Raw genomic sequence first — 26,531 nt, 5'->3', positions numbered from 1 at the left:
GATCAGCGTTGCTGTTTTACCGGGTTTAACAATTAAGTTTAACATCCAGGCATCCAAGAAAACAGAGTTTATTCAATTTAACTGAGTTAGAGGTTTGCAGTAAGTTAGCTCGCTAGTTTCCACCTAAACATGATCATCATAAGCAGTGTTACCAATTCATACACTGGTTTATCATCTAGACTTTTTGTCTCATGCAGCACCATGATCAGGTCCAGTTTTTATTTCATCTTTGATTTTTCAGCTGCTGTGCCTGAGCAGCCTCCCAGAGACCCTTTGTTGCAGTTAGTCTTCCTCCAGAAGCCATCTGGCTGCTTGATCCAGCTCTGGCTGCTGCACCGGGAAAGAGCAGTGAGGAGGTGGATTGATAAATGAAATTCATAACAAAAATTCATAATGGACTTTTTCCATTTAGGAATAATAAAAATCAGCTTTCTTTTTAATTGCTATTAACTGACAGTCAGATAACCAGCTTTTAAAAACATATTCATAAACACTTTGCAATCAACAAAATTTACACAGAGGTTATAGATGAAATAAAAAGTATCACGTGTTTTTGTGTTTATAACTCTGTTATTGTACATATTCTGTGTTATACATCATAATCATTCCAGTCTCTCTTTTTCTTTTCTTTTTTTTACTGTTTTAATCTTTATAAAACTCTTATTTATTTATTTATTTTTATGATTTCTGCTGCCCTATTGGTCTGGTCTCTCTTGAAAATCTGAAAATGTGATATTCATAATAAAAGGATTTAAAAGTTTACTGCCAAAAATTATTAAACTTCATAACAGAAATGTGCTAACTGGCTTGAAATAGATTGAAACTGTTATGAGATTGCTTCAGGGAGCAGACATGACACAGTCTTTTAGGTTTCGCCATCACTTTGTATTATGCGCACAACACCACCCTCCTCTGACTTCCACGTGAACTGCACCTTAAACATCAACTGTTTACAAATGTCATGACACAAACAAACGTTTCAATACCGTAAATCACTTTTTGGACTGCGATCACTTTTTGGCACAACATCGGCCCTGATAACATTTAAAGCGCATTGAAAAACTATTCTTTAATGCTAAAAATCCATTATCAATTGTAATTATTTATTTATTAATTTAAATTTCAGATATCGATCTTCATTTTTGTAAACTGGTGAATTAATGATTTTTTTAAAGAATTAAAACGACAAAGTTTGGCAACATATTTTTTATAAAGGATGAATAAAAGAGTAAAATAAAATGAGAAATATATATATTTTTGAAAAAGCTATGATAATTAGACGAACTTTATTTTAAATAAATAAAATTGATTTTCGGTGGCACTGGGAGTCATGGTGATGATGACGTGTTTGAGTGCAGGTATAAAAGCAGGAGGCAAAATTGGAATTCGGGTTTCACGTTTGAGCGCAAACAGGAGCTTTTTCCCACTAGTGCTGTGAAAACTCGGATTTTTCAAACTACAGCCAACGTTTGAAAATCTTCAAGAAGGATTTGCAAAATGACTTCTACAAACTTCAGTCGCGAGATGCACCTGTTCTCCCTTTTCATTGACGAGGTGTTAGATCAACGCTATGGTGAGTACAGCAGGCTAATATGTCAGAGTGCTAGCAAACAAATACAACTTAGATTTTTGTCTTTTATTGTTTGGAAGTAGGACTTCATGAGTGTTAACGTTTAGGATGAGATGTTTCATACTTGAGTAACATCAATTTTAACATGTGCCAGTACACTATAAAGATGGCGCCATGTTTTTTTTTAAATCGCTGGAAAAAAAAACAATTGAATGCACGCGCCCTGGAAACGACGTAAGGCATTGGAGGACGCTGACGTCAGCGCGCGGCCGTTTTTGCATGTAGAGGGTTTGAGTCGACATGTTTGGGCTGCTGGCGCTGAGTTATACGTGAAAGTTTCATAGATTGTGAATTTTATAAAGCTGGAGAATGGAGTTTTAAAAGTTCACAGAGTCGCTGGATGAGTTTGAGATTGAAACAGTGTGTGCCTGCAATAAGGAGGTGGGAGGTTTCTCACCTAAATGTAGCTGCTTTATTCTCAAAATATCGATGCTCAACTAATATGAAGATATTACTCCTTAATGTGAATGCGTATTAAAACCTCAGTGAAAGTCCATGCAGCCTTACACTGCATGAAAACTTTTACCAAAAAAGGTGAAGGCTTTCATAAACAATGAGTTCTGCTGGGAGCTTCTTACTGTTTGTGTGTGGAAGAGCTTATGATGATGTAAAGCCATGTCTGGACAATTTAAATTCAGGCTTTAGTTTGTGTGATCACATGATTAACGTACACGCATGCTTTGCTTTCTCGTAGCTGAGCTGGTGAGTCCAATCACTGCTCCTCAGATGGTCGTCATTAACTTGAGGAACCGTGAACTGAGCAGCAGCCAACTGGACTCCATGTCCCACCTGGTCCTCACTCTTTACCATAACCTGGTGACGGGGTCCAAGGACTTTCCTTACATACCTTTTAAAGGATTGTTCCATCGGGACCAGGTGACGACACCATTTGTCCATGTGAGGCAGAGCCAGAGAGAGAACACCACTCCTTCTCCTACGGACTCACCAGCTGGCATGATGCTGCCGCCTGCGGGCTCCAGCTCTCATCCACGCTTCCTGACTCCAGTTCTTCCAGAGAAAGCGGATCTTGCTGTGCTGAAGGCAGATCGGAGGAACCGTGTCGGCACCTTGACTGTCGACGGCCTCCTCGTCACCAGAGTCATCTCCACTGTTTACCGAACAGAGGACACTGAGATGACGAACCGCTGGAGAATAACAGACTACAGCGCGGACGGCAGAGTTCTCACTTCGGTGCTCTGCCGTTTTCTAAATATGTCGGCAAAGCGTGCTAAGAGGAAGGCTCCGGAGGAAGAGAGCAGCATCCGGAGCCCGAGTCCAGCAAGGAAGCGCTTGAGATTATAATATACAGTTAAGCATGTCGAACGTCAGCAAGCCTGAACAAAGTGGTAAGTAGTAAATAGTGCTTAAGGTTGTTTCTAAAATAATGTCCTAAAATATTTGAAAATCGTGGAGGTTTTAACTTTTATTCTTTCTTTTCTGCCTCTTGTTTCTAAAAGTCAGGAAAAAGAGTCACGCTGCGAAGAAACTCCACACAGAAGATTTTCCCTCAGTAAAATGGTAAATATATTCATCTTGTTATGACGTTTGCTCACAATAACCAGGAGTGTTCCTGTGTTTCTGAAGTGATTTACTCTCATTTGGTGTTATTTCATCCAAAGACAACTGAGGGTCTTCAGAGCAGCGTGAACGGCCGTCACCTGAGAGCAAGACAGTCCTGGCGCCTTTGTGGTTCCCTCCAGGTACTCCAGCTTCATCCCACAGTCCAGAGAGATGCAGTTAGGTTGAATGTGAGTGTGAATAGTTGTCTGTTTCTCTGTGTTAGACTGACCTGTCCAGGTTGTACTCCTGCCTCTGGCCCCATAACAGCTGGGATGGCTCCAATCTTGAATTGGATAAGCTGAAGAAATGGATGGAAGGATGATCCAAAGAGAAACATTAAAGGCCCTCTCACAAAAAAAAGATAAGAACTCATTTTACACATTTAAAGTACAAAGTACACATATATTTACCATTTTACTGAGGGAACATCTTCTGTGTGGAGTTTCTTCTCATCTTGGCTCTTTTTCCTGACATTTAGAAACAAGAGGCAGAAAAGAAAGAATAAAAGTTAAAACCTCAACGATTTTTTAATGTTTGGGATATTTTAGAAACAACCGTAAACACTATTTACTACTTACCACTTTGTTCATTCTTGCTGACGTTCACTCTCCTCATCTTCTCTCTAAAGGAAGATGCAAACGCTCTCATTGTGAAAGATAAGTATACATCCATCTAACCTGCGACTCTGTCACAACTCTGATCAGCAATTCTTTCAGGTTTGTCTGTTTTGATGATGCTATTAATTGTTATTATCCTTTATCCAGGTAACTTTCAGAGAGGAGCGGAGGGAGGAGCGAAGCCAGCGTGCTCTGTAAACTCTCATTAAAAAAAAGATAAGTACATATTGATTTTATATTATTATGATAGCTCCTCCTCAGTGAACACTTCCTCTAGTTGCTGAAATCATTTACTAATTTTTTTCTTCCCATTTGTCTTTTGTTTTTCAGAGAAAACAGAGAGGAGACAAGGTGACATTAAGACCTAAGACAGGACGGATTGAACCCTTTCTCGTAAAAAGATAAGTATTCACTCTGCTTTTAATCAGAATATTGATAAATATCTAAAATTCTGCTCACCTGGTTGATAAAGTTACTAAAACGATTCCCTCTTTACTGTCATTTGTCCTTTAGAGAGAAGATGAGGAGAGTGAACGTCAGCAAGAATGAACAAAGTGGTAAGTAGTAAATAGTGTTTACGGTTGTTTCTAAAATATCCCAAACATTAAAAAAATCGTTGAGGTTTTAACTTTTATTCTTTCTTTTCTGCCTCTTGTTTCTAAATGTCAGGAAAAAGAGCCAAGATGAGAAGAAACTCCACACAGAAGATGTTCCCTCAGTAAAATGGTAAATATATTCATCTTGTTATGACGTTTGCTCACAATAACCAGGAGTGTTCCCGTTGTTCTGAAGTGATTCACTCTCATTTGGTGTTATTTGGTGTTTGTCTTTGAAAGGAGAAGAGCAGCAACGACACTGGGAGACAAACAACAGGATGATCCAAAGACAACTGAGGGTCTTCAGAGCAGCGTGAACGGCCGTCACCTGAGAGCAAGACAGTCCTGGCGCCTTTGTGGTTCCCTCCAGGTACTCCAGCTTCATCCCACAGTCCAGAGAGATGCAGTTAGGTTGAATGTGAGTGTGAATAGTTGTCTGTTTCTCTGTGTTAGACTGACCTGTCCAGGTTGTACTCCTGCCTCTGGCCCCATAACAGCTGGGATGGCTCCAATCTTGAATTGGATAAGCTGAAGAAATGGATGGAAGGATGATCCAAAGAGAAACATCAAAGGCCCTCTCACCAGATTTCATTTATTAAATTTGTCTTTACTGAACGATTTCTGGTGTGTATTTGCATTGATACTCAGACAACAGCTCCTCTTTCTGTTTGTGCTGGAAGATTCAGGCAAACACATATTACATATATAGATTGTTATGATATGACTCAGTTTCACATTTAGTGCTATATGAGAATGATAAGGTCCAGTTTAATAGTATTGCTAGTGTCTAATGAAATGAACACGTGATTTTCAGATCAAGCAAAGTGAATATTTTTCACTGTGGATAAATTACATGGAAACGTTTAATGAGTCATCAGCTATTTCACTACAAAGATGATGTGATTAAAGGTTCTCATACATGCAGGTCAGAAGTTTTGCTCCATCCTGGATGTTAAATGCTGATCACTGTTTACACATATCTGCACATTTCTAACAGCTCATTTCACAGGTCATCAGTCTCCTGACTGCATATGCAGAGTTTTATCATCACGTGTTCATGGCAGACAAACATAATTATGAATTCTTGTTTTAGTTCCATTCAGTCACTCAACATCAGGTGTCTGCTTGTCCTGAGCTGTGAGAACTACAGTGAGTTGCTTTCCTCTTTAGCTTAGTATTAATAAACCAGGTCGTAGGTGGGCACCTGCATCAAGGAGTCAAGAAGCATATTTTACTGTTTAATGGTGAAAATAATGGATTGTTGTTCATTTGTTTAATGGAAAGACTGAAAGCGTGGCCTGGTGTTGACTTACACTTATTTATAGTGATGAAGTACCAACAGATACTAAAAGTCACAGCCTGAAACACGTCAACTGCTTTATTATTTCTGGTTTTAAATAAACTGTAAGAGCAATGTGCAACAACAAAGAAAAAATCCCTTAAATAAAACAGTACCTAGTTCATATGTTTTAAGTTCTAACTACTAAATAAAACACAAAGAGGTAGGTGCAATAAGGGAACATGATTTGTAAATCAGTCGAATAATTAAGTAGAATAATTTGTTCTGAAAACTGTAAAACTGTGTAAACTCTTTGGTAAAAACAGGAAGAACTACATTTGAAAATGAATGATTGGAATCCTTCTTCTTTCCACCTCCCAGCGGGATTTATCCGAGACGCTTTCTTCCCACATCTTTCTGAATTTCCTCTGTTTGACCAGGTCTTTTAGGATGGCCTTTCCATGAGCTCTGCAGAGAGAAGCATTTTTAATCAGCACATTAGTTTCTAAGTAAATGCAGAGAATTTATCAAAAGAAAGTCAAAATAGAAATATCAGCCTATAATTGTTAAAAGTTCACACTGACCTGACTTCAGAGGAAGCATCCTGACACAGTTCACTGACAGCCAACAGGAAGCATTTGGTGAAAATCCGTCTTGCAGACAGGACTTTCTCCGCTTCCATGAATTTATTGATTATAAGGAGCCCCAGTGCGGCACCAGCTCTCACGAGAACGCTCTTATGTCTGAGGAAGGAAACACAGACAAATCCACTCAGTGTGTTTGATTTTCACCTGATCTGATTGTGATGCTGGGGTCACAGATACTCTTCACAGGTGTGAACTTACTTCAAACCCATAGTCACCAGGCTGTTTAGAAAGCGACTCGGGCGGCAACCGTGAGCCAGAGAGGTCAGAGCTTCCTTGGCATGCTGCTGGATGAACACATTGGCATTTGCCCTTGCAAACACCTGGAGTAAACTCTCACGGGTCCATTCAGCTTCTTTGTCCATCTTCTCTCTGAGGTGTACACACAAATATATTACGGTGTCCAGTGCCGCACAGGACACACAAGAGGGATTGTTTTTAATCTAAAGAATCAGAGGAAATTTCAGCAGTTAGAAATCAAACTTGTTACAAAGATACATGAGACAGGGCACGCTTGCAAACATGGACAGAAGAGGGTGGCATAAAGACAGATGTAGAGAAAAACAGCTGGTATACCTCTTGTGTCACCCCCAAGCAAACTCTACGGAGGTTTAACTCCAACTCCTCTTGGTGATGCCGCACCAGGGTGCGGATGTATCGCAACCCCTCTATCTTTTTCTTCCTGTAGGAACATCAAATAGTTTTAAAACTCACATCCTCACATTAAATTGAAAATAATTAATGCTAACAGTAGAAAATCATTTTACCAGTCGCCCTGACTCAGCAGGCTGAGGCTCAGCCGGAGAGTCTCTGAAGGATCAGAGACTGGCTGAAGCTCCTCCCCTAACTTTTCGTCAATTGACAGGAGGTACCCCACGATAAGCCCTTTAAAGTCCACCTCTGGAGGGTGTCTAACAACCCTTCGAGGTTTCCTTTGTTCTGGAGCTGGAGTTTGAGGAGGAGCTGGAGCTGGAGGAGGAGCTGGAGTTCGAGCAGGGGCTGGAGCTCCAGGAGGAGCTGGAGCTCGGGAAGGAATTAGCCTCCGACGAGCTGCAATAGTTTGGGGCAGAGAGGCATCCACATTTTTTTAAATTGTTTGCTCCAATGCCTCAAACATATGTTGGGCTGTCACCAGCCTCACAACACCAGCAACTTCTTTGTCTGCACAGATTAGATCATGAAATATTTATTACTCACATTTCTGTTTGTTTGCAGCTGAAAATGAACAAGACAAAAGTGCACTTTAAAGGGGAGAGCAAACCATGTATGTCTATAAGTGTTTTTATTTAATTACATTTTTCAAGTTTTCAATTCATCATAATCAGTCTTAATTAACCATTTACCAAAATTTGTATTCAAATAAAACCAAATCACAGCCTGGATAAAAAGTGAAGCTGAAATGTCAAACTTTTGACCTCTATAGATATTTTACCATGGCAACAGCTTAACATTCAATGTGTTTTAGCAATGTGTAAACTCTGGTTGGAGGGTTTATCTCTCACACAACAGCTGATTAAAAGTCTGAAGAGTTTAAATGTCTGACATTCTGACTCATCATTACGTCGATTTAAGAACTGACCTGTTTCTCTGTAGCTTTTTAACCTCACTGGAATCTGACTTCTCCTGTGAGGACGAGAAGATGATGTGGTATGTGACTTTTGTTGCCATGATGCCAGGTCTCTCTTGGAAATGAGATTTTTAATCTCAATGAGATTTTTTTTACCTGGATAAATAAAGGATTAATAAAAAAAGAGTGTCTTTCTCTCCATCTTCAAGCTGGCCAAACGTCATGACTTTATATCAGTAAATGGTTTTAACTAATTAAGAAAATGTTATGTGGAGTTTCCCTTATTTTTTCCAAAAAGTTAGATCATAAAGAGGTTTATAATTACTTAACACTCACTAACTCTCGCTGACATAAAATCTTATATCACTTTAAAGGTTTGTTTTAAAAAAAGAGAGGCAAAAATGATGTTTTCCTCATTATACTGATATTTGTCATTATACCATCCATAGATCATAAAAGTCAAGAGCATATTTACAAAAACAAACATATTCCTTTTCTGTCACTTTTTATGGTTTTAAACTAAAATAGCTGTAAAATAGTTTTGGTTGTCCAGTGATGTTTCTTCTGTCTCCTCTCCTCGTCCAATCCATAAAGTAGAGTCCAACTGCTCCCTGGACCCTCTGCAGTACCTCAACACTGATCAAACCCAGGCCACGGTAGGTAGAGTGCTGATGTGTCTGCTGCGTGTGGTTGTTACTTATTACTGAGGAATAAATATGAATGTGTTTGTGGTGTGCAGGTCAAGCTGGCTGCAGGACACAAGTTTGACAGAGATGTTGAACTGCTGATTTATTACAAAGACGCCCACCAGCCCACTGCTGTGGTGGAGGCAGGACAGGCCTCTGCTGAGCCGGGTGAGTGAAAAATAAGTGAAGTCATTAGTTTGCAAATAAAAATTCAAGATCCCAGTTCTTCAACCTGGAATTTAATTGTATTGGAATATATTAGAAACTGTAAACTTGACATTTTTCTGTCCTTTTCATGTCTCTGATGTGTTCAATGGCTTCATGTGGAGAGTTTGTGTTGGTAGTGAATCAATCTGAAAATATGAGTAATACTCGCACCAGCAGTGCCAGAGTATTCATAAAGTGGTGTTAGAGTTACAAAATATTTCCTCAAATCGTTCCTCTCACACAGTGGCCTCACCATCTTTCCCTCTTCCCTTCAGGACAGTCCTCTGCTCCTGTTGAAGAGTTTACCAATGGGCTGCTATTCAAACATTTTACAGTTTGGGGTCTCGTTGTGAACACATCTTCCCGTGAGTTGTATTCATGTGATCTCAGTGACTTAAAGTGATATCACTGTAAAACACCATGTTGCCTTTGGATGCTGTTGAAAACACGCAGTTCTTTGAATCTTTGGGCTGAAGGAAGGACAATACTCGGTGTATATATGCTCAATCAACAATCATTTATTTCGGTACAATTCACAATAAGAGCATTACAACGTCCGGACGGGAGAGATGCCTGCAGAGGTTCGACAGCATGTCTCAAAATGGTGGCAACTTTCACAGACTTTTATAGCTAATCCCAGCCCCCCTCTTTGTCATAAAAGCTGCATCTTCACATGTTTTTCTAATTCTTAATGAGCCTGGCTCCTGACCTTGCCTCCCTGTCTTTCTGTGTGAAACTGGAAGGGGGGGTAAAGAATGTGGTTTTATCTCTTCTGCCCAGACACCTAGTCTCCCTCTTATGGCCTTCTTCACATGATTCAGCAGTAAAACATTCTCAAGAAAACAGTGTCAGACATTCACAGCTGATCAAGGATACAGAGTAATGCACATTTTGTCTAATGAACTACAAATAATTATGTTTCTTTTATTCAAGAGTATAATAGAGACTAAACTACATACATAGCACACCATTAGAACTAAAGGATAATATATAGCCTGCAGCTGTTACGCTAATTTACTACCTTGACTACTGGTCATAAAATGGCATATGTTTAACTACTAGTCTTTAACAATGCTTCTGCAAAACTCCAGGTTATGTTTGATTTACTTGCTAAAACAGATTACTGAAAGCATACTTGTATACCTGCCAAAGAGTTGAGCTTTTGCTTGTGTAGATGAAAAAACTCTCCTCTCTTGCTGTTTGTCTTTACTGAGGAGAGGTGGGGAACACCAAAGAAGTGATTGAGAATTCAGGTTCTCACAGGTAAAACAACAAAAAGATGATGACATGTGCTGCGTACCAAACCTGTGTGTCTTAAAAACAGCTGTTGTATTGCAGGTGTTTCTCTTTTGGGATTGGGGAAGGGGCCAGCTCTGCTCTCATCAATGGGATGGCCAAGGAGGAGGTCACGCTCAGTTCATCACAGGGACTGACAGGATGCAACCAAAAGTAAGACAATGAGTCATAACAATTATCATGAAAAGGCAAGATGATATTAGTATTTGAACAGAAGACATAAATTCCAAAAACATAAATGTATATTTTTTCAGGGTTTTTCATTATTTTTCAGGTGATGCAGTCGCTGCAGTTTGCTCTGCAGCTGACTGTGGTCGACATCTCAGTCATATTGGATTTACCAAAGGAAGTGTCTGTCACTGTCCTCTCTCCACTAATCACAACACTTTTCCAGGGTCAGAGGTCACTGATTTATGCCCAGCTCACTAGGACAGGTAGGAGCAACCTCTCATGTTGTTGGCAAACTAGATCAATCTGCTGGGACATCTGATTTTAGGACAATCACTTGCTTTTCCAAAGGACACTGACAACCAGACATTAGATGCAACAGCCCTGGCCCACAGTACATGAATCACAATGTGTTACTTCAGAGGAGTGATGTTTTCAGGGTTTTTTTTTTCTGCGCTGCAGAAAATTGAAAAACTACTGTGAACTTGGTGGATCTGTCCAGATCTTTGACTGGAAACTATTTCTATGAATGAGTGGTTCAAAAATGTGTAAGTGAAAAGCTGCCATATTTCAGGTCCCAAAGTCAAACGAACACTGAGGGATCACTGAGAGCTAAAAACGGTCTAACTTCTTTCATCTTTAATAAAATGATCAGCGTTGCTGTTTTACCGGGTTTAACAATTAAGTTTAACATCCAGGCATCCAAGAAAACAGAGTTTATTCAATTTAACTGAGTTAGAGGTTTGCAGTAAGTTAGCTCGCTAGTTTCCATCTAAACATGATCATCATAAGCAGTGTTACCAATTCATACACTGGTTTATCATCTAGACTTTTTGTCTCATGCAGCACCATGATCAGGTCCAGTTTTTATTTCATCTTTGATTTTTCAGCTGCTGTGCCTGAGCAGCCTCCCAGAGACCCTTTGTTGCAGTTAGTCTTCCTCCAGAAGCCATCTGACTGCTTGATCCAGGTCTGGCTGCTGCACCGGGAAAGAGCAGTGAGGAGGTGGATTGATAAATGAAATTCATAACAAAAGTTCATAATGGACTTTTTCCATTTAGGAATAATAAAAATCAGCTTTCTTTTTAATTGCTATTAACTGACAGTCAGATAACCAGCTTTTAAAAACATATTCATAAACACTTTGCAATCAACAAAATTTACACAGAGGTTATAGATGAAATAAAAAGTATCACGTGTTTTCGTGTTTATAACTCTGTTATTGTACATATTCTGTGTTATACATCATAATCATTCCAGTCTCTCTCTTTTTCTTTTTCTTTTTACTGTTTTAATCTTTATAAAACTCTTATTTATTTATTTATTTTTATGATTTCTGCTGCCCTATTGGTCTGGTCTCTCTTGAAAATCTGAAAACGTGATATTCATAATAAAAGGATTTAAAAGTTTACTGCCAAAAATTATTAAACTTCATAACAGAAATGTGCTAACTGGCTTGAAATAGATTGAAACTGTTATGAGATTGCTTCAGGGAGCAGACATGACACCGTCTTTTAGGTTTCGCCATCACTTTGTATTATGCGCACAACACCACCCTCCTCTGGCTTCCACGTGAACTGCACCTTAAACATCAACTGTTTACAAATGTCATGACACAAACAAACGTTTCAATACTGTAAATCACTTTTTGGACTGCGATCACTTTTTGGCACAATATCGGCTCTGATAACATTTAAAGCGCATTGAAAAACTATTCTTTAATGCTAAAAATCCATTATCAATTGTAATTATTTATTTATTAATTTAAATTTCAGATATCGATCTTCATTTTTGTAAACTGGTGAATTAATGATTTTTTTAAAGAATTAAAACGACAAAGTTTGGCAACATATTTTTTATAAAGGATGAATAAAACAGTAAAATAAAATGAGAAATATATATATTTTTGAAAAAGCTATGATAATTAGACGAACTTTATTTTAAATAAATAAAATTGATTTTCGGTGGCACTGGGAGTCATGGTGATGATGACGTGTTTGAGTGCAGGTATAAAAGCAGGAGGCAAAATTGGAATTCGGGTTTCACATTTGAGCGCAAACAGGAGCTTTTTCCCACTAGTGCTGTGAAAACTCGGATTTTTCAAACTACAGCCAACGTTTGAAAATCTTCAAGAAGGATTTGCAAAATGACTTCTACAAACTTCAGTCGCGAGATGCACCTGTTCTCCCTTTTGATTGACGAGGTGTTAGATCAACGCTATGGTGAGTACAGCAGGCTAATATGTCAGAGTGCTAGCAAACAAATACAACTTAGATTTTTGTCTTTTATTGTTTGGAAGTAGGACTTCATGAGTGTTAACGTTTAGGATGAGATGTTTCATACTTGAGTAACATCAATTTTAACATGTGCCAGTACACTATAAAGATGGCGCCATGTTTTTTTTTTAAATCGCTGGAAAAAAAAACAATTGAATGCACGCGCCCTGGAAACGACGTAAGGCATTGGAGGACGCTGACGTCAGCGCGCGGCCGTTTTTGCATGTAGAGGGTTTGAGTTGACATGTTTGGGCTGCTGGCGCTGAGTTATACGTGAAAGTTTCATAAATTGTGAATTTTATAAAGCTGGAGAATGGAGTTTTAAAAGTTCACAGAGTCGCTGGATGAGTTTGAGATTGAAACAGTGTGTGCCTGCAATAAGGAGGTGGGAGGTTTCTCACCTAAATGTAGCTGCTTTATTCTCAAAATATCGATGCTCAACTAATATGAAGATATTACTCCTTAATGTGAATGCGTATTTAAACCTCAGTGAAAGTCCATGCAGCCTTACACTGCATGAAAACTTTTACCAAAAAAGGTGAAGGCTTTCATAAACAATGAGTTCTGCTGGGAGCTTCTTACTGTTTGTGTGTGGAAGAGCTTATGATGATGTAAAGCCATGTCTGGACAATTTAAATTCAGGCTTTAGTTTGTGTGATCACATGATTAACGTACACGCATGCTTTGCTTTCTCGTAGCTGAGCTGGTGAGTCCAATCACTGCTCCTCAGATGGTCGTCATTAACTTGAGGAACCGTGAACTGAGCAGCAGCCAACTGGACTCCATGTCCCACCTGGTCCTCACTCTTTACCATAACCTGGTGACGGGGTCCAAGGACTTTCCTTACATACCTTTTAAAGGATTGTTCCATCGGGACCAGGTGACGACACCATTTGTCCATGTGAGGCAGAGCCAGAGAGAGAACACCACTCCTTCTCCTCCTACGGACTCACCAGCTGGCATGATGCTGCCGCCTGCGGGCTCCAGCTCTCATCCACGCTTCCTGACTCCAGTTCTTCCAGAGAAAGCGGATCTTGCTGTGCTGAAGGCAGATCGGAGGAACCGTGTCGGCACCTTGACTGTCGACGGCCTCCTCGTCACCAGAGTCATCTCCACTGTTTACCGAACAGAGGACACTGAGATGACGAACCGCTGGAGAATAACAGACTACAGCGCGGACGGCAGAGTTCTCACTTCGGTGCTCTGCCGTTTTCTAAATATGTCGGCAAAGCGTGCTAAGAGGAAGGCTCCGGAGGAAGAGAGCAGCATCCGGAGCCCGAGTCCAGCAAGGAAGCGCTTGAGATTATAATATACAGTGAAGCATGTCGAACGTCAGCAAGCCTGAACAAAGTGGTAAGTAGTAAATAGTGCTTAAGGTTGTTTCTAAAATAATGTCCTAAAATATTTGAAAATCGTCGAGGTTTTAACTTTTATTCTTTCTTTTCTGCCTCTTGTTTCTAAAAGTCAGGAAAAAGAGTCACGCTGCGAAGAAACTCCACACAGAAGATTTTCCCTCAGTAAAATGGTAAATATATTCATCTTGTTATGACGTTTGCTCACAATAACCAGGAGTGTTCCTGTGTTTCTGAAGTGATTTACTCTCATTTGGTGTTATTTCATCCAAAGACAACTGAGGGTCTTCAGAGCAGCGTGAACGGCCGTCACCTGAGAGCAAGACAGTCCTGGCGCCTTTGTGGTTCCCTCCAGGTACTCCAGCTTCATCCCACAGTCCAGAGAGATGCAGTTAGGTTGAATGTGAGTGTGAATAGTTGTCTGTTTCTCTGTGTTAGACTGACCTGTCCAGGTTGTACTCCTGCCTCTGGCCCCATAACAGCTGGGATGGCTCCAATCTTGAATTGGATAAGCTGAAGAAATGGATGGAAGGATGATCCAAAGAGAAACATTAAAGGCCCTCTCACAAAAAAAAGATAAGAACTCATTTTACACATTTAAAGTACAAAGTACACATATATTTACCATTTTACTGAGGGAACATCTTCTGTGTGGAGTTTCTTCTCATCTTGGCTCTTTTTCCTGACATTTAGAAACAAGAGGCAGAAAAGAAAGAATAAAAGTTAAAACCTCAAAGATTTTTTAATGTTTGGGATATTTTAGAAACAACCGTAAACACTATTTACTACTTACCACTTTGTTCATTCTTGCTGACGTTCACTCTCCTCATCTTCTCTCTAAAGGAAGATGCAAACGCTCTCATTGTGAAAGATAAGTATACATCCATCTAACCTGCGACTCTGTCACAACTCTGATCAGCAATTCTTTCAGGTTTGTCTGTTTTGATGATGCTATTAATTGTTATTATCCTTTATCCAGGTAACTTTCAGAGAGGAGCGGAGGGAGGAGCGAAGCCAGCGTGCTCTGTAAACTCTCATTAAAAAAAAGATAAGTACATATTGATTTTATATTATTATGACAGCTCCTCCTCAGTGAACACTTCCTCTAGTTGCTGAAATCATTTACTAATTTTTTTCTTCCCATTTGTCTTTTGTTTTTCAGAGAAAACAGAGAGGAGACAAGGTGACATTAAGACCTAAGACAGGACGGATTGAACCCTTTCTCGTAAAAAGATAAGTATTCACTCTGCTTTTAATCAGAATATTGATAAATATCTAAAATTCTGCTCACCTGGTTGATAAAGTTACTAAAACGATTCCCTCTTTACTGTCATTTGTCCTTTAGAGAGAAGATGAGGAGAGTGAACGTCAGCAAGAATGAACAAAGTGGTAAGTAGTAAATAGTGTTTACGGTTGTTTCTAAAATATCCCAAACATTCAAAAATCGTTGAGGTTTTAACTTTTATTCTTTCTTTTCTGCCTCTTGTTTCTAAATGTCAGGAAAAAGAGCCAAGATGAGAAGAAACTCCACACAGAAGATGTTCCCTCAGTAAAATGGTAAATATATTCATCTTGTTATGACGTTTGCTCACAATAACCAGGAGTGTTCCCGTTGTTCTGAAGTGATTCACTCTCATTTGGTGTTATTTGGTGTTTGTCTTTGAAAGGAGAAGAGCAGCAACGACACTGGGAGACAAACAACAGGATGATCCAAAGACAACTGAGGGTCTTCAGAGCAGCGTGAACGGCCGTCACCTGAGAGCAAGACAGTCCTGGCGCCTTTGTGGTTCCCTCCAGGTACTCCAGCTTCATCCCACAGTCCAGAGAGATGCAGTTAGGTTGAATGTGAGTGTGAATAGTTGTCTGTTTCTCTGTGTTAGACTGACCTGTCCAGGTTGTACTCCTGCCTCTGGCCCCATAACAGCTGGGATGGCTCCAATCTTGAATTGGATAAGCTGAAGAAATGGATGGAAGGATGATCCAAAGAGAAACATCAAAGGCCCTCTCACCAGATTTCATTTATTAAATTTGTCTTTACTGAACGATTTCTGGTGTGTATTTGCATTGATACTCAGACAACAGCTCCTCTTTCTGTTTGTGCTGGAAGATTCAGGCAAACACATATTATATAGATTGTTATGATATGACTCAGTTTCACATTTAGTGCTATATGAGAATGATAAGGTCCAGTTTAATAGTATTGCTAGTGTCTAATGAAATGAACACGTGATTTTCTTTTTTTTCTTTTCTTGCCTGTCCCGTTTGGCTCTTTTGCCATCAGAATTGTTGTCTAAAGGCAAAGAAAGATGCCCAACGGATTTACTTTACCAAATTGACCATCCCAGCCTTGCCGTAATGGTCCATTTGATTCACCTTTTATTGTTTATTTTATTTTCACTTGCTGAATACGGGACAGACTTGACTGGGGGAAAGAAGGGGAGAAAGAAAGAGAAACAGCTGAGAAGAGGGACAGGGGAGAAGGGCAAAAAACAAAACCCAACAGAATGGGCAGAAAAAGAAAAGAAAATGCATCTATCGATCACCTGGATCACCTGTTGAGAAAGAAAAAAGAAAACAAGCAGAAGAGAACAAGAGTAATAGAATAAACAACATCACAATGATATATGGGAATATGACAGTAAATACTAAATATTAAACATTATTGTGCAGCACGTAAGATCAGCAGAACACAGTGTGCTTTGAGGTAGGAGCCAAAAAGGGTGTAGTTTGTGGGTGTGATCACCCGTGTGTACACCTGTGAGCATGGACGCGCTTGTTTTTTTAAAAAGTTCCTTGATGTAATGATCTGCTAGAGGGTGTGGGGGGGCCACAGCCCCGTCCTTCAGGGCATGAAGCAGGTATGGAGGAGATCAAAACTCCAGACATCCAGAGGCCCCGATAAGCGGCCGCCAAGGAGTGAGCCGGTGTGTACCTGGACGCCCATCCCCAGACACAAAGAACCACCAACGCACTGATGTCTGAGGGAGTCCACCACTGGCAGGGGAAGTGGTGGTGGGGGGAGATAGGCCTCCAAACCTTGGAGGGCCTGAGATGTCCCCAGAGAGGTGGCGCCTGACACCCAACCTGACATATAGACACAGACATACAGGCACACACAGATACAAACATCCATTCCCACCCTCATGCTCTCATATGCACTTACTCCACACTCAACCAACGTGGAGACAGACATAAAGAGACGCTGTACACACGATCACACTCCCCAAGCGTACTCTACGAACCGGGTCTAGGTACCCTTGCCCCTGAAGGGGGGAACTGCACCCAGACCCAGGTGGTGTTACCCTTTTCCCTGCGGTGGGGAGAGGCAGACCGCCCCGACTCCGCAGCAGCAGGGAGGCCCCACACTCCAGACCGCAGTCGGACGGCCAACTCCTCCTCCTAGCCCCCCCGCTCCAGCAGGCCGCAGAGAACGGGGGTGAGAGAAGACTCCAAACCTCCCTCCACCCGCTCATTGTAGTGTTGATGCATGTGTGTTCTAAGGTGCATTTAAAACCCAGGAGGGCATGGAGCTACCTGCCAGAGAGCAGCAGGTAAGCGCATAGTCCCTCCTGCTAGCCCTCAATGTCTACGCTTACGGCCACACCACCCTGAACACGCCCGATCTCGTCTGATCTCGGAAATCGTGATTTTCAGATCCAGCAAAGTGAATATTTTTCACTGTGGATAAATTGCATGGAAACGTTTAATGAGTCATCAGCTGTTTCACTACAAAGATGATGTGATTAATGTGTTTGATGTGGAGCTCTTATGTAATGATTACATTTTTAAGATGTAATTTTCAAGTGAAAAACATAATATTTATCTGTTGCATAGTTTACAGTGCGGTGTTTTATGCACTGAGTTATCATGTAGAGTTCTGTTTGTCATCTAGCACCATAATCGGGTTTTGTTTTTATTGCATCTTAGATTTTCCAGCTTCTGTGCCTGAGCAGCCACCCAGAGACCCTTTGCTGCAGTTAGTCTCCCTGCAGGAGGCGTCTGGCTGCTGGCTGCTTGATCCAGCTCTGGCTGCTGCACTGGGACAGACCAACGAGGAGGTGGAAAAGTCAAAGCCTGAAAAGGTGCACTGCTGTCAATTTAAATATTAACACAAAATGATGATGTGAGATAAAACAGATTTGATTCTATAATTTGAACAAAAACACATGATATAATTAAAAACACACCATAAAACAAATAAAATGAAGTCAAACTAAACGTAGGCCTGCCTCACAGCCTGAGAATAAACATCTGCATATCAGAAGCTAAAACACTGGTGGTAATCACACTCCTAACCTCCCACTGAGCTGCACCAGCGTCTGATATTATCCAGAAACCACACGGCAGCAGAAATTATTTTCCTCATCAGTTGTTGTAAAAACATGTCAGCACATTATTTTAGAGCATTTATGACATCACAGTTTGGGATTTCATCAGGAAGAGCATCCAGTGTAATAATCTGCCAAATCAAATATGCAGAGCTGCCCACCTTGGTGACCCCGTGTGACAAAGAAGTACACAAACATATGTAATATTACTGGTTGTAGAAAGTAAAATGTGTGTTCTGTCTGGTTTATTTGATTGATTTTGATTTGGGGAATTAGACCAGCAGTGAAGTGTGGGCCACCATTCTGGCTCTGATCTGGCTTCATGGTTTCAAGATGGATGCAAAGGACGAGTGGGAGCTTCTGGCTATGAAGGCTGCCTCGTGGCTCTGTGCTCACAATGGTACTAGCAATGATTGTAACAGATAAAATAACAGCTTTAAAAAACTGTTTCATTCTACAGCTTTCCTCCCACAATCATTATTTTAATATCTGTTTTGTGTTTTTATCACCGTGTGTGTCAGAGTGTGTGGATGCTGGAAATGTCCTGCTGGGTTGCAGCGTGAAGAAAGAAGCTCTGGGTCTCTGAGGGTTTTCTTAAAGTAGCTTCATCTTCAGAGTGAACAGAAGCAGGTCTGCTTACTCCACACTGCCTTTGATACAGAGCTGTTTTATATCATCAGCCCCTTTTACATGTTTATTTGTCGTGAATTATGTACCTAATATTGGTTTTACCATTGTGGAAAAAAAGTATGTCAAAATTGTCTGAATACTCCTGACACAGTAGAAGATTGGACCACTGCTGTGGCAGCTCATTCACAAAGTGTTTTAATTCCTTTTCTCTGCCACTAGATGGCGATTATGTTCATGTTTTTACTGATTTCACACAGAAACACCAAAACCAATCTAGAATCTCATCAATTCGAGAAAGACCACAACCAATACAGCCTTCGTTCGAACAAAATCATACAATTGATTGTCCCAAAAATCAGAACAGAATTGGGGGAAAAGGTTTTAAATACGCTGCCCCTGCTTCCTGGAATAATCTGCAGAAGGAACTCAAATTATTAGAATTGGTTACCTTGGGAGAGTTTAAGTCTGTCTTAAAGGAACGAGAGAACAGCTCTTTTACTCAGTGTGATTGTTTTTAATGTGTTATTGTATATTTTACACATGTTGGTATGGGATATTGTATTTGTTTTAAATGTTATGTGGTATGTGACTTTTGTTGCCATGATGCCAGGTCTCTCTTGGAAATGAGATTTTTAATCTCAATGAGATTTTTTTTACCTGGATAAATAAAGGATTAATAAAAAAAGAGTGTCGGTCTTTCTCTCCATCTTCAAGCTGGCCAAACGTCATGACTTTATATCAGTAAATGGTTTTAACTAATTAAGAAAATGTTATGTGGAGTTTCCCTTATTTTTTCCAAAAAGTTAGATCATAAAGAGGTTTATAATTACTTAACACTCACTAACTCGCGCTGACATAAAATCTTATATCACTTTAAAGGTTTGTTTTAAAAAAAGAGAGGCAAAAATGATGTTTTCCTCATTATACTGATATTTGTCATTATACCATCCATAGATCATAAAAGTCAAGAGCATATTTACAAAAACAAACATATTCCTTTTCTGTCACTTTTTATGGTTTTAAACTAAAATAGCTGTAAAATAGTTTTGGTTGTCCAGTGATGTTTCTTCTGTCTCCTCTCCTCGTCCAATCCATAAAGTAGAGTCCAACTGCTCCCTGGACCCTCTGCAGTACCTCAACACTGATCAAACCCAGGCCACGGTAAGTAGAGTGCTGATGTGTCTGCTGTGTGTGGTTGTTACTTCTTCCTGAGGAATAAATATGAATGTGTTTGTGGTGTGCAGGTCAAGCTGGCTGCAGGACACAAGTTTGACAGAGATGTTGAACTGCTGATTTATTACAAAGACGCCCACCAGCCCACTGCTGTGGTGGAGGCAGGACAGGCCTCTGCTGAGCCGGGTGAGTGAAAAATAAGTGAAGTCATTAGTTTGCAAATAAAAATTCAAGATCCCAGTTCTTCAACCTGGAATTTAATTGTATTGGAATATATTAGAAACTGTAAACTTGACATTTTTCTGTCCTTTTCATGTCTCTGATGTGTTCAATGGCTTCATGTGGAGAGTTTGTGTTGGTAGTGAATCAATCTGAAAATATGAGTAATACTCGCACCAGCAGTGCCAGAGTATTCATAAAGTGGTGTTAGAGTTACAAAATATTTCCTCAAATCGTTCCTCTCACACAGTGGCCTCACCATCTTTCCCTCTTCCCTTCAGGACAGTCCTCTGCTCCTGTTGAAGAGTTTACCAATGGGCTGCTATTCAAACATTTTACAGTTTGGGGTCTCGTTGTGAACACATCTTCCCGTGAGTTGTATTCATGTGATCTCAGTGACTTAAAGTGATATCACTGTAAAACACCATGTTGCCTTTGGATGATTCTGCAAAACTCCAGGTTATGTTTGATTTACTTGCTAAAACAGATTACTGAAAGCATACTTGTATACCTGCCAAAGAGTTGAGCTTTTGCTTGTGTAGGTGAAAAAACTCTCCTCTCTTGCTGTTTGTCTTTACTGATGGAGAGGTGGGGAGCACCAAAGAAGTGATTGAGAATTCAGGTTCTCTGCGTACCAAACCTGTGTGTCTTAAAAACAGCTGTTGTATTGCAGGTGTTTCTCTTTTGGGATTGGGGAAGGGGCCAGCTCTGCTCTCATCAATGGGATGGCCAAGGAGGAGGTCACGCTCAGTTCATCACAGGGACTGACAGGATGCAACCAAAAGTAAGACAATGAGTCATAACAATTATCATGAAAAGGCAAGATGATATTAGTATTTGAACAGAAGACATAAATTCCAAAAACATAAATGTATATTTTTTCAGGGTTTTTCATTATTTTTCAGGTGATGCAGTCGCTGCAGTTTGCTCTGCAGCTGACTGTGGTCGACATCTCAGTCATATTGGATTTACCAAAGGAAGTGTCTGTCACTGTCCTCTCTCCACTAATCACAACACTTTTCCAGGGTCAGAGGTCACTGATTTATGCCCAGCTCACCAGGACAGGTAGGAGCAGCCTCTCATGTTGTTGGCAAACTAGATCAATCTGCTGGAACATCTGATTTTAGGACAATCACTTGCTTTTCCAAAGGACACTGACAACCAGACGTTAGATGCCACAGCCCTGGCCCACGGTATCCCCCCCCCCATGCATGCGGTGGGCCTTCTGTAGAAAGAGAGCAGCTTAATGAAGGTGACAAGGTGAAAATAGGGTGATTGATGTGCCGGTGCTGTGAGGGCATGTATAACACCACCTGCCCAAGTGTTGAATATAAGGAGGCTTTGAAGAATCTACAATAATTGTGTGTTGTTTGTACATGAATCACAATGTGTTACTTCAGAGGAGTGATGTTTTCAGGGGTTTTTTTTCTGCGCTGCAGAAAATTGAAAAACTACTGTGAACTTGGTGGATCTGTCCAGATCTTTGACTGGAAACTATTTCTATGAATGAGTGGTTCAAAAATGTGTAAGTGAAAAGCTGCCATATTTCAGGTCCCAAAGTCAAACGAACACTGAGGGATCACTGAGAGCTAAAAACGGTCTAACTTCTTTCATCTTTAATAAAATGATCAGTGTTGCTGTTTTACCGGGTTTAACAATTAAGTTTAACATCCAGGCATCCAAGAAAACAGAGTTTATTCAATTTAACTGAGTTAGAGGTTTGCAGTAAGTTAGCTCGCTAGTTTCCACCTAAACATGATCATCATAAGCAGTGTTACCAATTCATACACTGGTTTATCATCTAGACTTTTTGTCTCATGCAGCACCATGATCAGGTCCAGTTTTTATTTCATCTTTGATTTTTCAGCTGCTGTGCCTGAGCAGCCTCCCAGAGACCCTTTGTTGCAGTTAGTCTTCCTCCAGAAGCCATCTGGCTGCTTGATCCAGCTCTGGCTGCTGCACCGGGAAAGAGCAGTGAGGAGGTGGATTGATAAATGAAATTCATAACAAAAATTCATAATGGACTTTTTCCATTTAGGAATAATAAAAATCAGCTTTCTTTTTAATTGCTATTAACTGACAGTCAGATAACCAGCTTTTAAAAACATATTCATAAACACTTTGCAATCAACAAAATTTACACAGAGGTTATAGATGAAATAAAAAGTATCACGTGTTTTCATGTTTATAACTCTGTTATTGTACATATTCTGTGTTATACATCATAATCATTCCAGTCTCTCTCTTTTTTTTTTTACTGTTTTAATCTTTATAAAACTCTTATTTATTTATTTATTTTTATGATTTCTGCTGCCCTATTGGTCTGGTCTCTCTTGAAAATCTGAAAACGTGATATTCATAATAAAAGGATTTAAAAGTTTACTGCCAAAAATTATTAAACTTCATAACAGAAATGTGCTAACTGGCTTGAAATAGATTGAAACTGTTATGAGATTGCTTCAGGGAGCAGACATGACACCGTCTTTTAGGTTTCGCCATCACTTTGTATTATGCGCACAACACCACCCTCCTCTGGCTTCCACGTGAACTGCACCTTAAACATCAACTGTTTACAAATGTCATGACACAAACAAACGTTTCAATACCGTAAATCACTTTTTGGACTGCGATCACTTTTTGGCACAACATCGGCTCTGATAACATTTAAAGCGCATTGAAAAACTATTCTTTAATGCTAAAAATCCATTATCAATTGTAATTATTTATTTATTAATTTAAATTTCAGATATCGATCTTCATTTTTGTAAACTGGTGAATTAATGATTTTTTTAAAGAATTAAAACGACAAAGTTTGGCAACATATTTTTATAAAGGATGAATAAAAGAGTAAAATAAAATGAGAAATATATATATTTTTGAAAAAGCTATGATAATTAGACGAACTTTATTTTAAATAAATAAAATTGATTTTCGGTGGCACTGGGAGTCATGGTGATGATGACGTGTTTGAGTGCAGGTATAAAAGCAGGAGGCAAAATTGGAATTCGGGTTTCACGTTTGAGCGCAAACAGGAGCTTTTTCCCACTAGTGCTGTGAAAACTCGGATTTTTCAAACTACAGCCAACGTTTGAAAATCTTCAAGAAGGATTTGCAAAATGACTTCTACAAACTTCAGTCGCGAGATGCACCTGTTCTCCCTTTTTATTGACGAGGTGTTAGATCAACGCTATGGTGAGTACAGCAGGCTAATATGTCAGAGTGCTAGCAAACAAATACAACTTAGATTTTTGTCTTTTATTGTTTGGAAGTAGGACTTCATGAGTGTTAACGTTTAGGATGAGATGTTTCATACTTGAGTAACATCAATTTTAACATGTGCCAGTACACTATAAAGATGGCGCCATGTTTTTTTTTAAATCGCTGGAAAAAAAAACAATTGAATGCACGCGCCCTGGAAACGACGTAAGGCATTGGAGGACGCTGACGTCAGCGCGCGGCCGTTTTTGCATGTAGAGGGTTTGAGTTGACATGTTTGGGCTGCTGGCGCTGAGTTATACGTGAAAGTTTCATAAATTGTGAATTTTATAAAGCTGGAGAATGGAGTTTTAAAAGTTCACAGAGTCGCTGGATGAGTTTGAGATTGAAACAGTGTGTGCCTGCAATAAGGAGGTGGGAGGTTTCTCACCTAAATGTAGCTGCTTTATTCTCAAAATATCGATGCTCAACTAATATGAAGATATTACTCCTTAATGTGAATGCGTATTAAAACCTCAGTGAAAGTCCATGCAGCCTTACACTGCATGAAAACTTTTACCAAAAAAGGTGAAGGCTTTCATAAACAATGAGTTCTGCTGGGAGCTTCTTACTGTTTGTGTGTGGAAGAGCTTATGATGATGTAAAGCCATGTCTGGACAATTTAAATTCAGGCTTTAGTTTGTGTGATCACATGATTAACGTACACGCATGCTTTCCTTTCTCGTAGCTGAGCTGGTGAGTCCAATCACTGCTCCTCAGATGGTCGTCATTAACTTGAGGAACCGTGAACTGAGCAGCAGCCAACTGGACTCCATGTCCCACCTGGTCCTCACTCTTTACCATAACCTGGTGACGGGGTCCAAGGACTTTCCTTACATACCTTTTAAAGGATTGTTCCATCGGGACCAGGTGACGACACCATTTGTCCATGTGAGGCAGAGCCAGAGAGAGAACACCACTCCTTCTCCTCCTACGGACTCACCAGCTGGCATGATGCTGCCGCCTGCGGGCTCCAGCTCTCATCCACGCTTCCTGACTCCAGTTCTTCCAGAGAAAGCGGATCTTGCTGTGCTGAAGGCAGATCGGAGGAACCGTGTCGGCACCTTGACTGTCGACGGCCTCCTCGTCACCAGAGTCATCTCCACTGTTTACCGAACAGAGGACACTGAGATGACGAACCGCTGGAGAATAACAGACTACAGCGCGGACGGCAGACTTCTCACTTCGGTGCTCTGCCGTTTTCTAAATATGTCGGCAAAGCGTGCTAAGAGGAAGGCTCCGGAGGAAGAGAGCAGCATCCGGAGCCCGAGTCCAGCAAGGAAGCGCTTGAGATTATAATATACAGTGAAGCATGTCGAACGTCAGCAAGCCTGAACAAAGTGGTAAGTAGTAAATAGTGCTTAAGGTTGTTTCTAAAATAATGTCCTAAAATATTTGAAAATCGTCGAGGTTTTAACTTTTATTCTTTCTTTTCTGCCTCTTGTTTCTAAAAGTCAGGAAAAAGAGTCACGCTGCGAAGAAACTCCACACAGAAGATTTTCCCTCAGTAAAATGGTAAATATATTCATCTTGTTATGACGTTTGCTCACAATAACCAGGAGTGTTCCTGTGTTTCTGAAGTGATTTACTCTCATTTGGTGTTATTTCATCCAAAGACAACTGAGGGTCTTCAGAGCAGCGTGAACGGCCGTCACCTGAGAGCAAGACAGTCCTGGCGCCTTTGTGGTTCCCTCCAGGTACTCCAGCTTCATCCCACAGTCCAGAGAGATGCAGTTAGGTTGAATGTGAGTGTGAATAGTTGTCTGTTTCTCTGTGTTAGACTGACCTGTCCAGGTTGTACTCCTGCCTCTGGCCCCATAACAGCTGGGATGGCTCCAATCTTGAATTGGATAAGCTGAAGAAATGGATGGAAGGATGATCCAAAGAGAAACATTAAAGGCCCTCTCACAAAAAAAAGATAAGAACTCATTTTACACATTTAAAGTACAAAGAACACATATATTTACCATTTTACTGAGGGAACATCTTCTGTGTGGAGTTTCTTCTCATCTTGGCTCTTTTTCCTGACATTTAGAAACAAGAGGCAGAAAAGAAAGAATAAAAGTTAAAACCTCAACGATTTTTTTAATGTTTGGGATATTTTAGAAACAACCGTAAACACTATTTACTACTTACCACTTTGTTCATTCTTGCTGACGTTCACTCTCCTCATCTTCTCTCTAAAGGAAGATGCAAACGCTCTCATTGTGAAAGATAAGTATACATCCATCTAACCTGCGACTCTGTCACAACTCTGATCAGCAATTCTTTCAGGTTTGTCTGTTTTGATGGTGCTATTAATTGTTATTATCCTTTATCCAGGTAACTTTCAGAGAGGAGCGGAGGGAGGAGCGAAGCCAGCGTGCTCTGTAAACTCTCATTAAAAAAAAGATAAGTACATATTGATTTTATATTATTATGACAGCTCCTCCTCAGTGAACACTTCCTCTAGTTGCTGAAATCATTTACTAATTTTTTTCTTCCCATTTGTCTTTTGTGACCTAAGACAGGACGGATTGAACCCTTTCTCGTAAAAAGATAAGTATTCACTCTGCTTTTAATCAGAATATTGATAAATATCTAAAATTCTGCTCACCTGGTTGATAAAGTTACTAAAACGATTCCCTCTTTACTGTCATTTGTCCTTTAGAGAGAAGATGAGGAGAGTGAACGTCAGCAAGAATGAACAAAGTGGTAAGTAGTAAATAGTGTTTACGGTTGTTTCTAAAATATCCCAAACATTAAAAAATCGTTGAGGTTTTAACTTTTATTCTTTCTTTTCTGCCTCTTGTTTCTAAATGTCAGGAAAAAGAGCCAAGATGAGAAGAAACTCCACACAGAAGATGTTCCCTCAGTAAAATGGTAAATATATTCATCTTGTTATGACGTTTGCTCACAATAACCAGGAGTGTTCCCGTTGTTCTGAAGTGATTCACTCTCATTTGGTGTTATTTGGTGTTTGTCTTTGAAAGGAGAAGAGCAGCAACGACACTGGGAGACAAACAACAGGATGATCCAAAGACAACTGAGGGTCTTCAGAGCAGCGTG

General features: G+C 40.1%; 6 protein-coding genes and 5 long non-coding RNA genes across 11 annotated transcripts; 7 read left to right on the top strand and 4 right to left on the bottom strand.

Moving 5' to 3' along the window:
• Positions 1-52: 52 nt before the first annotated feature.
• On the bottom strand, positions 53-3,469 carry LOC146693657 (uncharacterized). Its single transcript, XR_014923817.1, has 3 exons — positions 3,420-3,469; positions 2,577-2,738; positions 53-330 (listed from the first exon to the last, which is right to left on the bottom strand). It is a non-coding gene; the product is annotated as an uncharacterized LOC146693657 (long non-coding RNA).
• On the top strand, positions 1,298-2,933 carry LOC146693658 (uncharacterized). The gene is made up of 2 exons (XM_085478638.1): positions 1,298-1,573; positions 2,325-2,933. The coding sequence occupies exons 1-2, from the start codon at positions 1,498-1,500 to the stop codon at positions 2,930-2,932; spliced, it is 684 nt and encodes a 227-aa protein (XP_085334764.1). The 5' UTR covers positions 1,298-1,497; the 3' UTR covers position 2,933.
• On the top strand, positions 2,942-5,021 carry LOC146693656 (uncharacterized). Its single transcript, XR_014923799.1, has 5 exons — positions 2,942-2,976; positions 3,088-3,148; positions 3,250-4,364; positions 4,477-4,533; positions 4,644-5,021. It is a non-coding gene; the product is annotated as an uncharacterized LOC146693656 (long non-coding RNA).
• Positions 5,022-5,580: 559 nt separating this feature from the next.
• LOC146693655 (TOG array regulator of axonemal microtubules protein 2-like) lies at positions 5,581-6,869 on the bottom strand. The gene is made up of 5 exons (XM_085478672.1): positions 6,825-6,869; positions 6,528-6,769; positions 6,267-6,425; positions 6,057-6,150; positions 5,581-5,607 (listed from the first exon to the last, which is right to left on the bottom strand). Exons 1-5 carry the CDS (start codon positions 6,867-6,869, stop codon positions 5,581-5,583), a joined length of 567 nt encoding a protein of 188 aa, XP_085334798.1.
• A 1,571-nt stretch (positions 6,870-8,440) lies between these two features.
• Positions 8,441-9,208, top strand: LOC146693654 (uncharacterized). Its single transcript, XR_014923818.1, has 3 exons — positions 8,441-8,549; positions 8,633-8,747; positions 9,062-9,208. It is a non-coding gene; the product is annotated as an uncharacterized LOC146693654 (long non-coding RNA).
• A 669-nt stretch (positions 9,209-9,877) lies between these two features.
• On the bottom strand, positions 9,878-14,372 carry LOC146693653 (uncharacterized). The gene is made up of 4 exons (XR_014923814.1): positions 14,323-14,372; positions 13,480-13,641; positions 10,092-10,215; positions 9,878-9,995 (listed from the first exon to the last, which is right to left on the bottom strand). It is a non-coding gene; the product is annotated as an uncharacterized LOC146693653 (long non-coding RNA).
• Positions 12,124-15,923, top strand: LOC146693652 (uncharacterized). Its single transcript, XM_085478631.1, has 6 exons — positions 12,124-12,472; positions 13,225-13,879; positions 13,991-14,051; positions 14,153-15,267; positions 15,379-15,435; positions 15,546-15,923. The coding sequence occupies exons 1-2, from the start codon at positions 12,397-12,399 to the stop codon at positions 13,833-13,835; spliced, it is 687 nt and encodes a 228-aa protein (XP_085334757.1). The 5' UTR covers positions 12,124-12,396; the 3' UTR covers positions 13,836-13,879; positions 13,991-14,051; positions 14,153-15,267; positions 15,379-15,435; positions 15,546-15,923.
• On the top strand, positions 15,231-19,513 carry LOC146693651 (von Willebrand factor A domain-containing protein 5A-like). The gene is made up of 4 exons (XM_085478671.1): positions 15,231-15,267; positions 17,806-17,960; positions 18,483-18,606; positions 18,728-19,513. The coding sequence occupies exons 1-4, from the start codon at positions 15,231-15,233 to the stop codon at positions 18,790-18,792; spliced, it is 381 nt and encodes a 126-aa protein (XP_085334797.1). The 3' UTR covers positions 18,793-19,513.
• On the top strand, positions 18,917-21,045 carry LOC146693650 (von Willebrand factor A domain-containing protein 5A-like). The gene is made up of 5 exons (XM_085478669.1): positions 18,917-18,931; positions 19,881-19,997; positions 20,081-20,195; positions 20,510-20,599; positions 20,902-21,045. The coding sequence occupies exons 1-5, from the start codon at positions 18,917-18,919 to the stop codon at positions 20,994-20,996; spliced, it is 432 nt and encodes a 143-aa protein (XP_085334795.1). The 3' UTR covers positions 20,997-21,045.
• Positions 21,046-21,906: 861 nt separating this feature from the next.
• Positions 21,907-25,319, bottom strand: LOC146693649 (uncharacterized). Its single transcript, XR_014923815.1, has 3 exons — positions 25,270-25,319; positions 24,427-24,588; positions 21,907-22,184 (listed from the first exon to the last, which is right to left on the bottom strand). It is a non-coding gene; the product is annotated as an uncharacterized LOC146693649 (long non-coding RNA).
• On the top strand, positions 23,145-26,177 carry LOC146693648 (uncharacterized). Its single transcript, XM_085478633.1, has 4 exons — positions 23,145-23,420; positions 24,172-24,826; positions 24,938-24,998; positions 25,100-26,177. The coding sequence occupies exons 1-2, from the start codon at positions 23,345-23,347 to the stop codon at positions 24,780-24,782; spliced, it is 687 nt and encodes a 228-aa protein (XP_085334759.1). The 5' UTR covers positions 23,145-23,344; the 3' UTR covers positions 24,783-24,826; positions 24,938-24,998; positions 25,100-26,177.
• The last annotated feature ends 354 nt before the right edge of the window (positions 26,178-26,531 follow it).

Source organism: Copadichromis virginalis, linkage group LG14, assembly GCF_057382275.1.
Source record: "Copadichromis virginalis isolate Kocher_CV1m ecotype Utaka linkage group LG14, C_Virginalis_male_GT1.1, whole genome shotgun sequence".
Lineage (NCBI taxonomy): Eukaryota > Metazoa > Chordata > Actinopteri > Cichliformes > Cichlidae > Copadichromis > Copadichromis virginalis.
Note: the sequence above shows the minus strand (reverse complement) of the source record. Positions and strands in the feature narration are given on the sequence as shown.

What these genes read in the sequence shown, in the direction of transcription:
- LOC146693651 (XM_085478671.1), top strand. Translation starts at nt 15,231, where the DNA reads ATGAGGAGAGTGAACGTCAGCAAGAATGAACAAAGTG. An exon ending in CAGCAAGAATGAACAAAGTG is followed by an intron (nt 15,268 to 17,805) that starts GTAAGTAGTAAA and finishes ATTGCATCTTAG; the next exon opens with ATTTTCCAGCTTCTGTGCCT. An exon ending in GTGGCTCTGTGCTCACAATG is followed by an intron (nt 18,607 to 18,727) that starts GTACTAGCAATG and finishes CGTGTGTGTCAG; the next exon opens with AGTGTGTGGATGCTGGAAAT.
- LOC146693655 (XM_085478672.1), bottom strand. Translation starts at nt 6,869, where the DNA reads ATGCCACCCTCTTCTGTCCATGTTTGCAAGCGTGCCCTGTCTCAT. An exon ending in GCAAGCGTGCCCTGTCTCAT is followed by an intron (nt 6,770 to 6,824) that starts GTATCTTTGTAA and finishes CTGATTCTTTAG; the next exon opens with ATTAAAAACAATCCCTCTTG. An exon ending in CGGATAAATCCCGCTGGGAG is followed by an intron (nt 5,608 to 6,056) that starts GTGGAAAGAAGA and finishes TCCTTGATGCAG; the next exon opens with GTGCCCACCTACGACCTGGT.
- LOC146693648 (XM_085478633.1), top strand. Translation starts at nt 23,345, where the DNA reads ATGACTTCTACAAACTTCAGTCGCGAGATGCACCTGTTCTCCCTTTTT. An exon ending in GGTGTTAGATCAACGCTATG is followed by an intron (nt 23,421 to 24,171) that starts GTGAGTACAGCA and finishes CCTTTCTCGTAG; the next exon opens with CTGAGCTGGTGAGTCCAATC.
- LOC146693652 (XM_085478631.1), top strand. Translation starts at nt 12,397, where the DNA reads ATGACTTCTACAAACTTCAGTCGCGAGATGCACCTGTTCTCCCTTTTG. An exon ending in GGTGTTAGATCAACGCTATG is followed by an intron (nt 12,473 to 13,224) that starts GTGAGTACAGCA and finishes GCTTTCTCGTAG; the next exon opens with CTGAGCTGGTGAGTCCAATC.
- LOC146693650 (XM_085478669.1), top strand. An exon ending in ACAGGCCTCTGCTGAGCCGG is followed by an intron (nt 20,196 to 20,509) that starts GTGAGTGAAAAA and finishes TCTTCCCTTCAG; the next exon opens with GACAGTCCTCTGCTCCTGTT. An exon ending in CGTTGTGAACACATCTTCCC is followed by an intron (nt 20,600 to 20,901) that starts GTGAGTTGTATT and finishes GTTGTATTGCAG; the next exon opens with GTGTTTCTCTTTTGGGATTG.
- LOC146693658 (XM_085478638.1), top strand. Translation starts at nt 1,498, where the DNA reads ATGACTTCTACAAACTTCAGTCGCGAGATGCACCTGTTCTCCCTTTTC. An exon ending in GGTGTTAGATCAACGCTATG is followed by an intron (nt 1,574 to 2,324) that starts GTGAGTACAGCA and finishes GCTTTCTCGTAG; the next exon opens with CTGAGCTGGTGAGTCCAATC.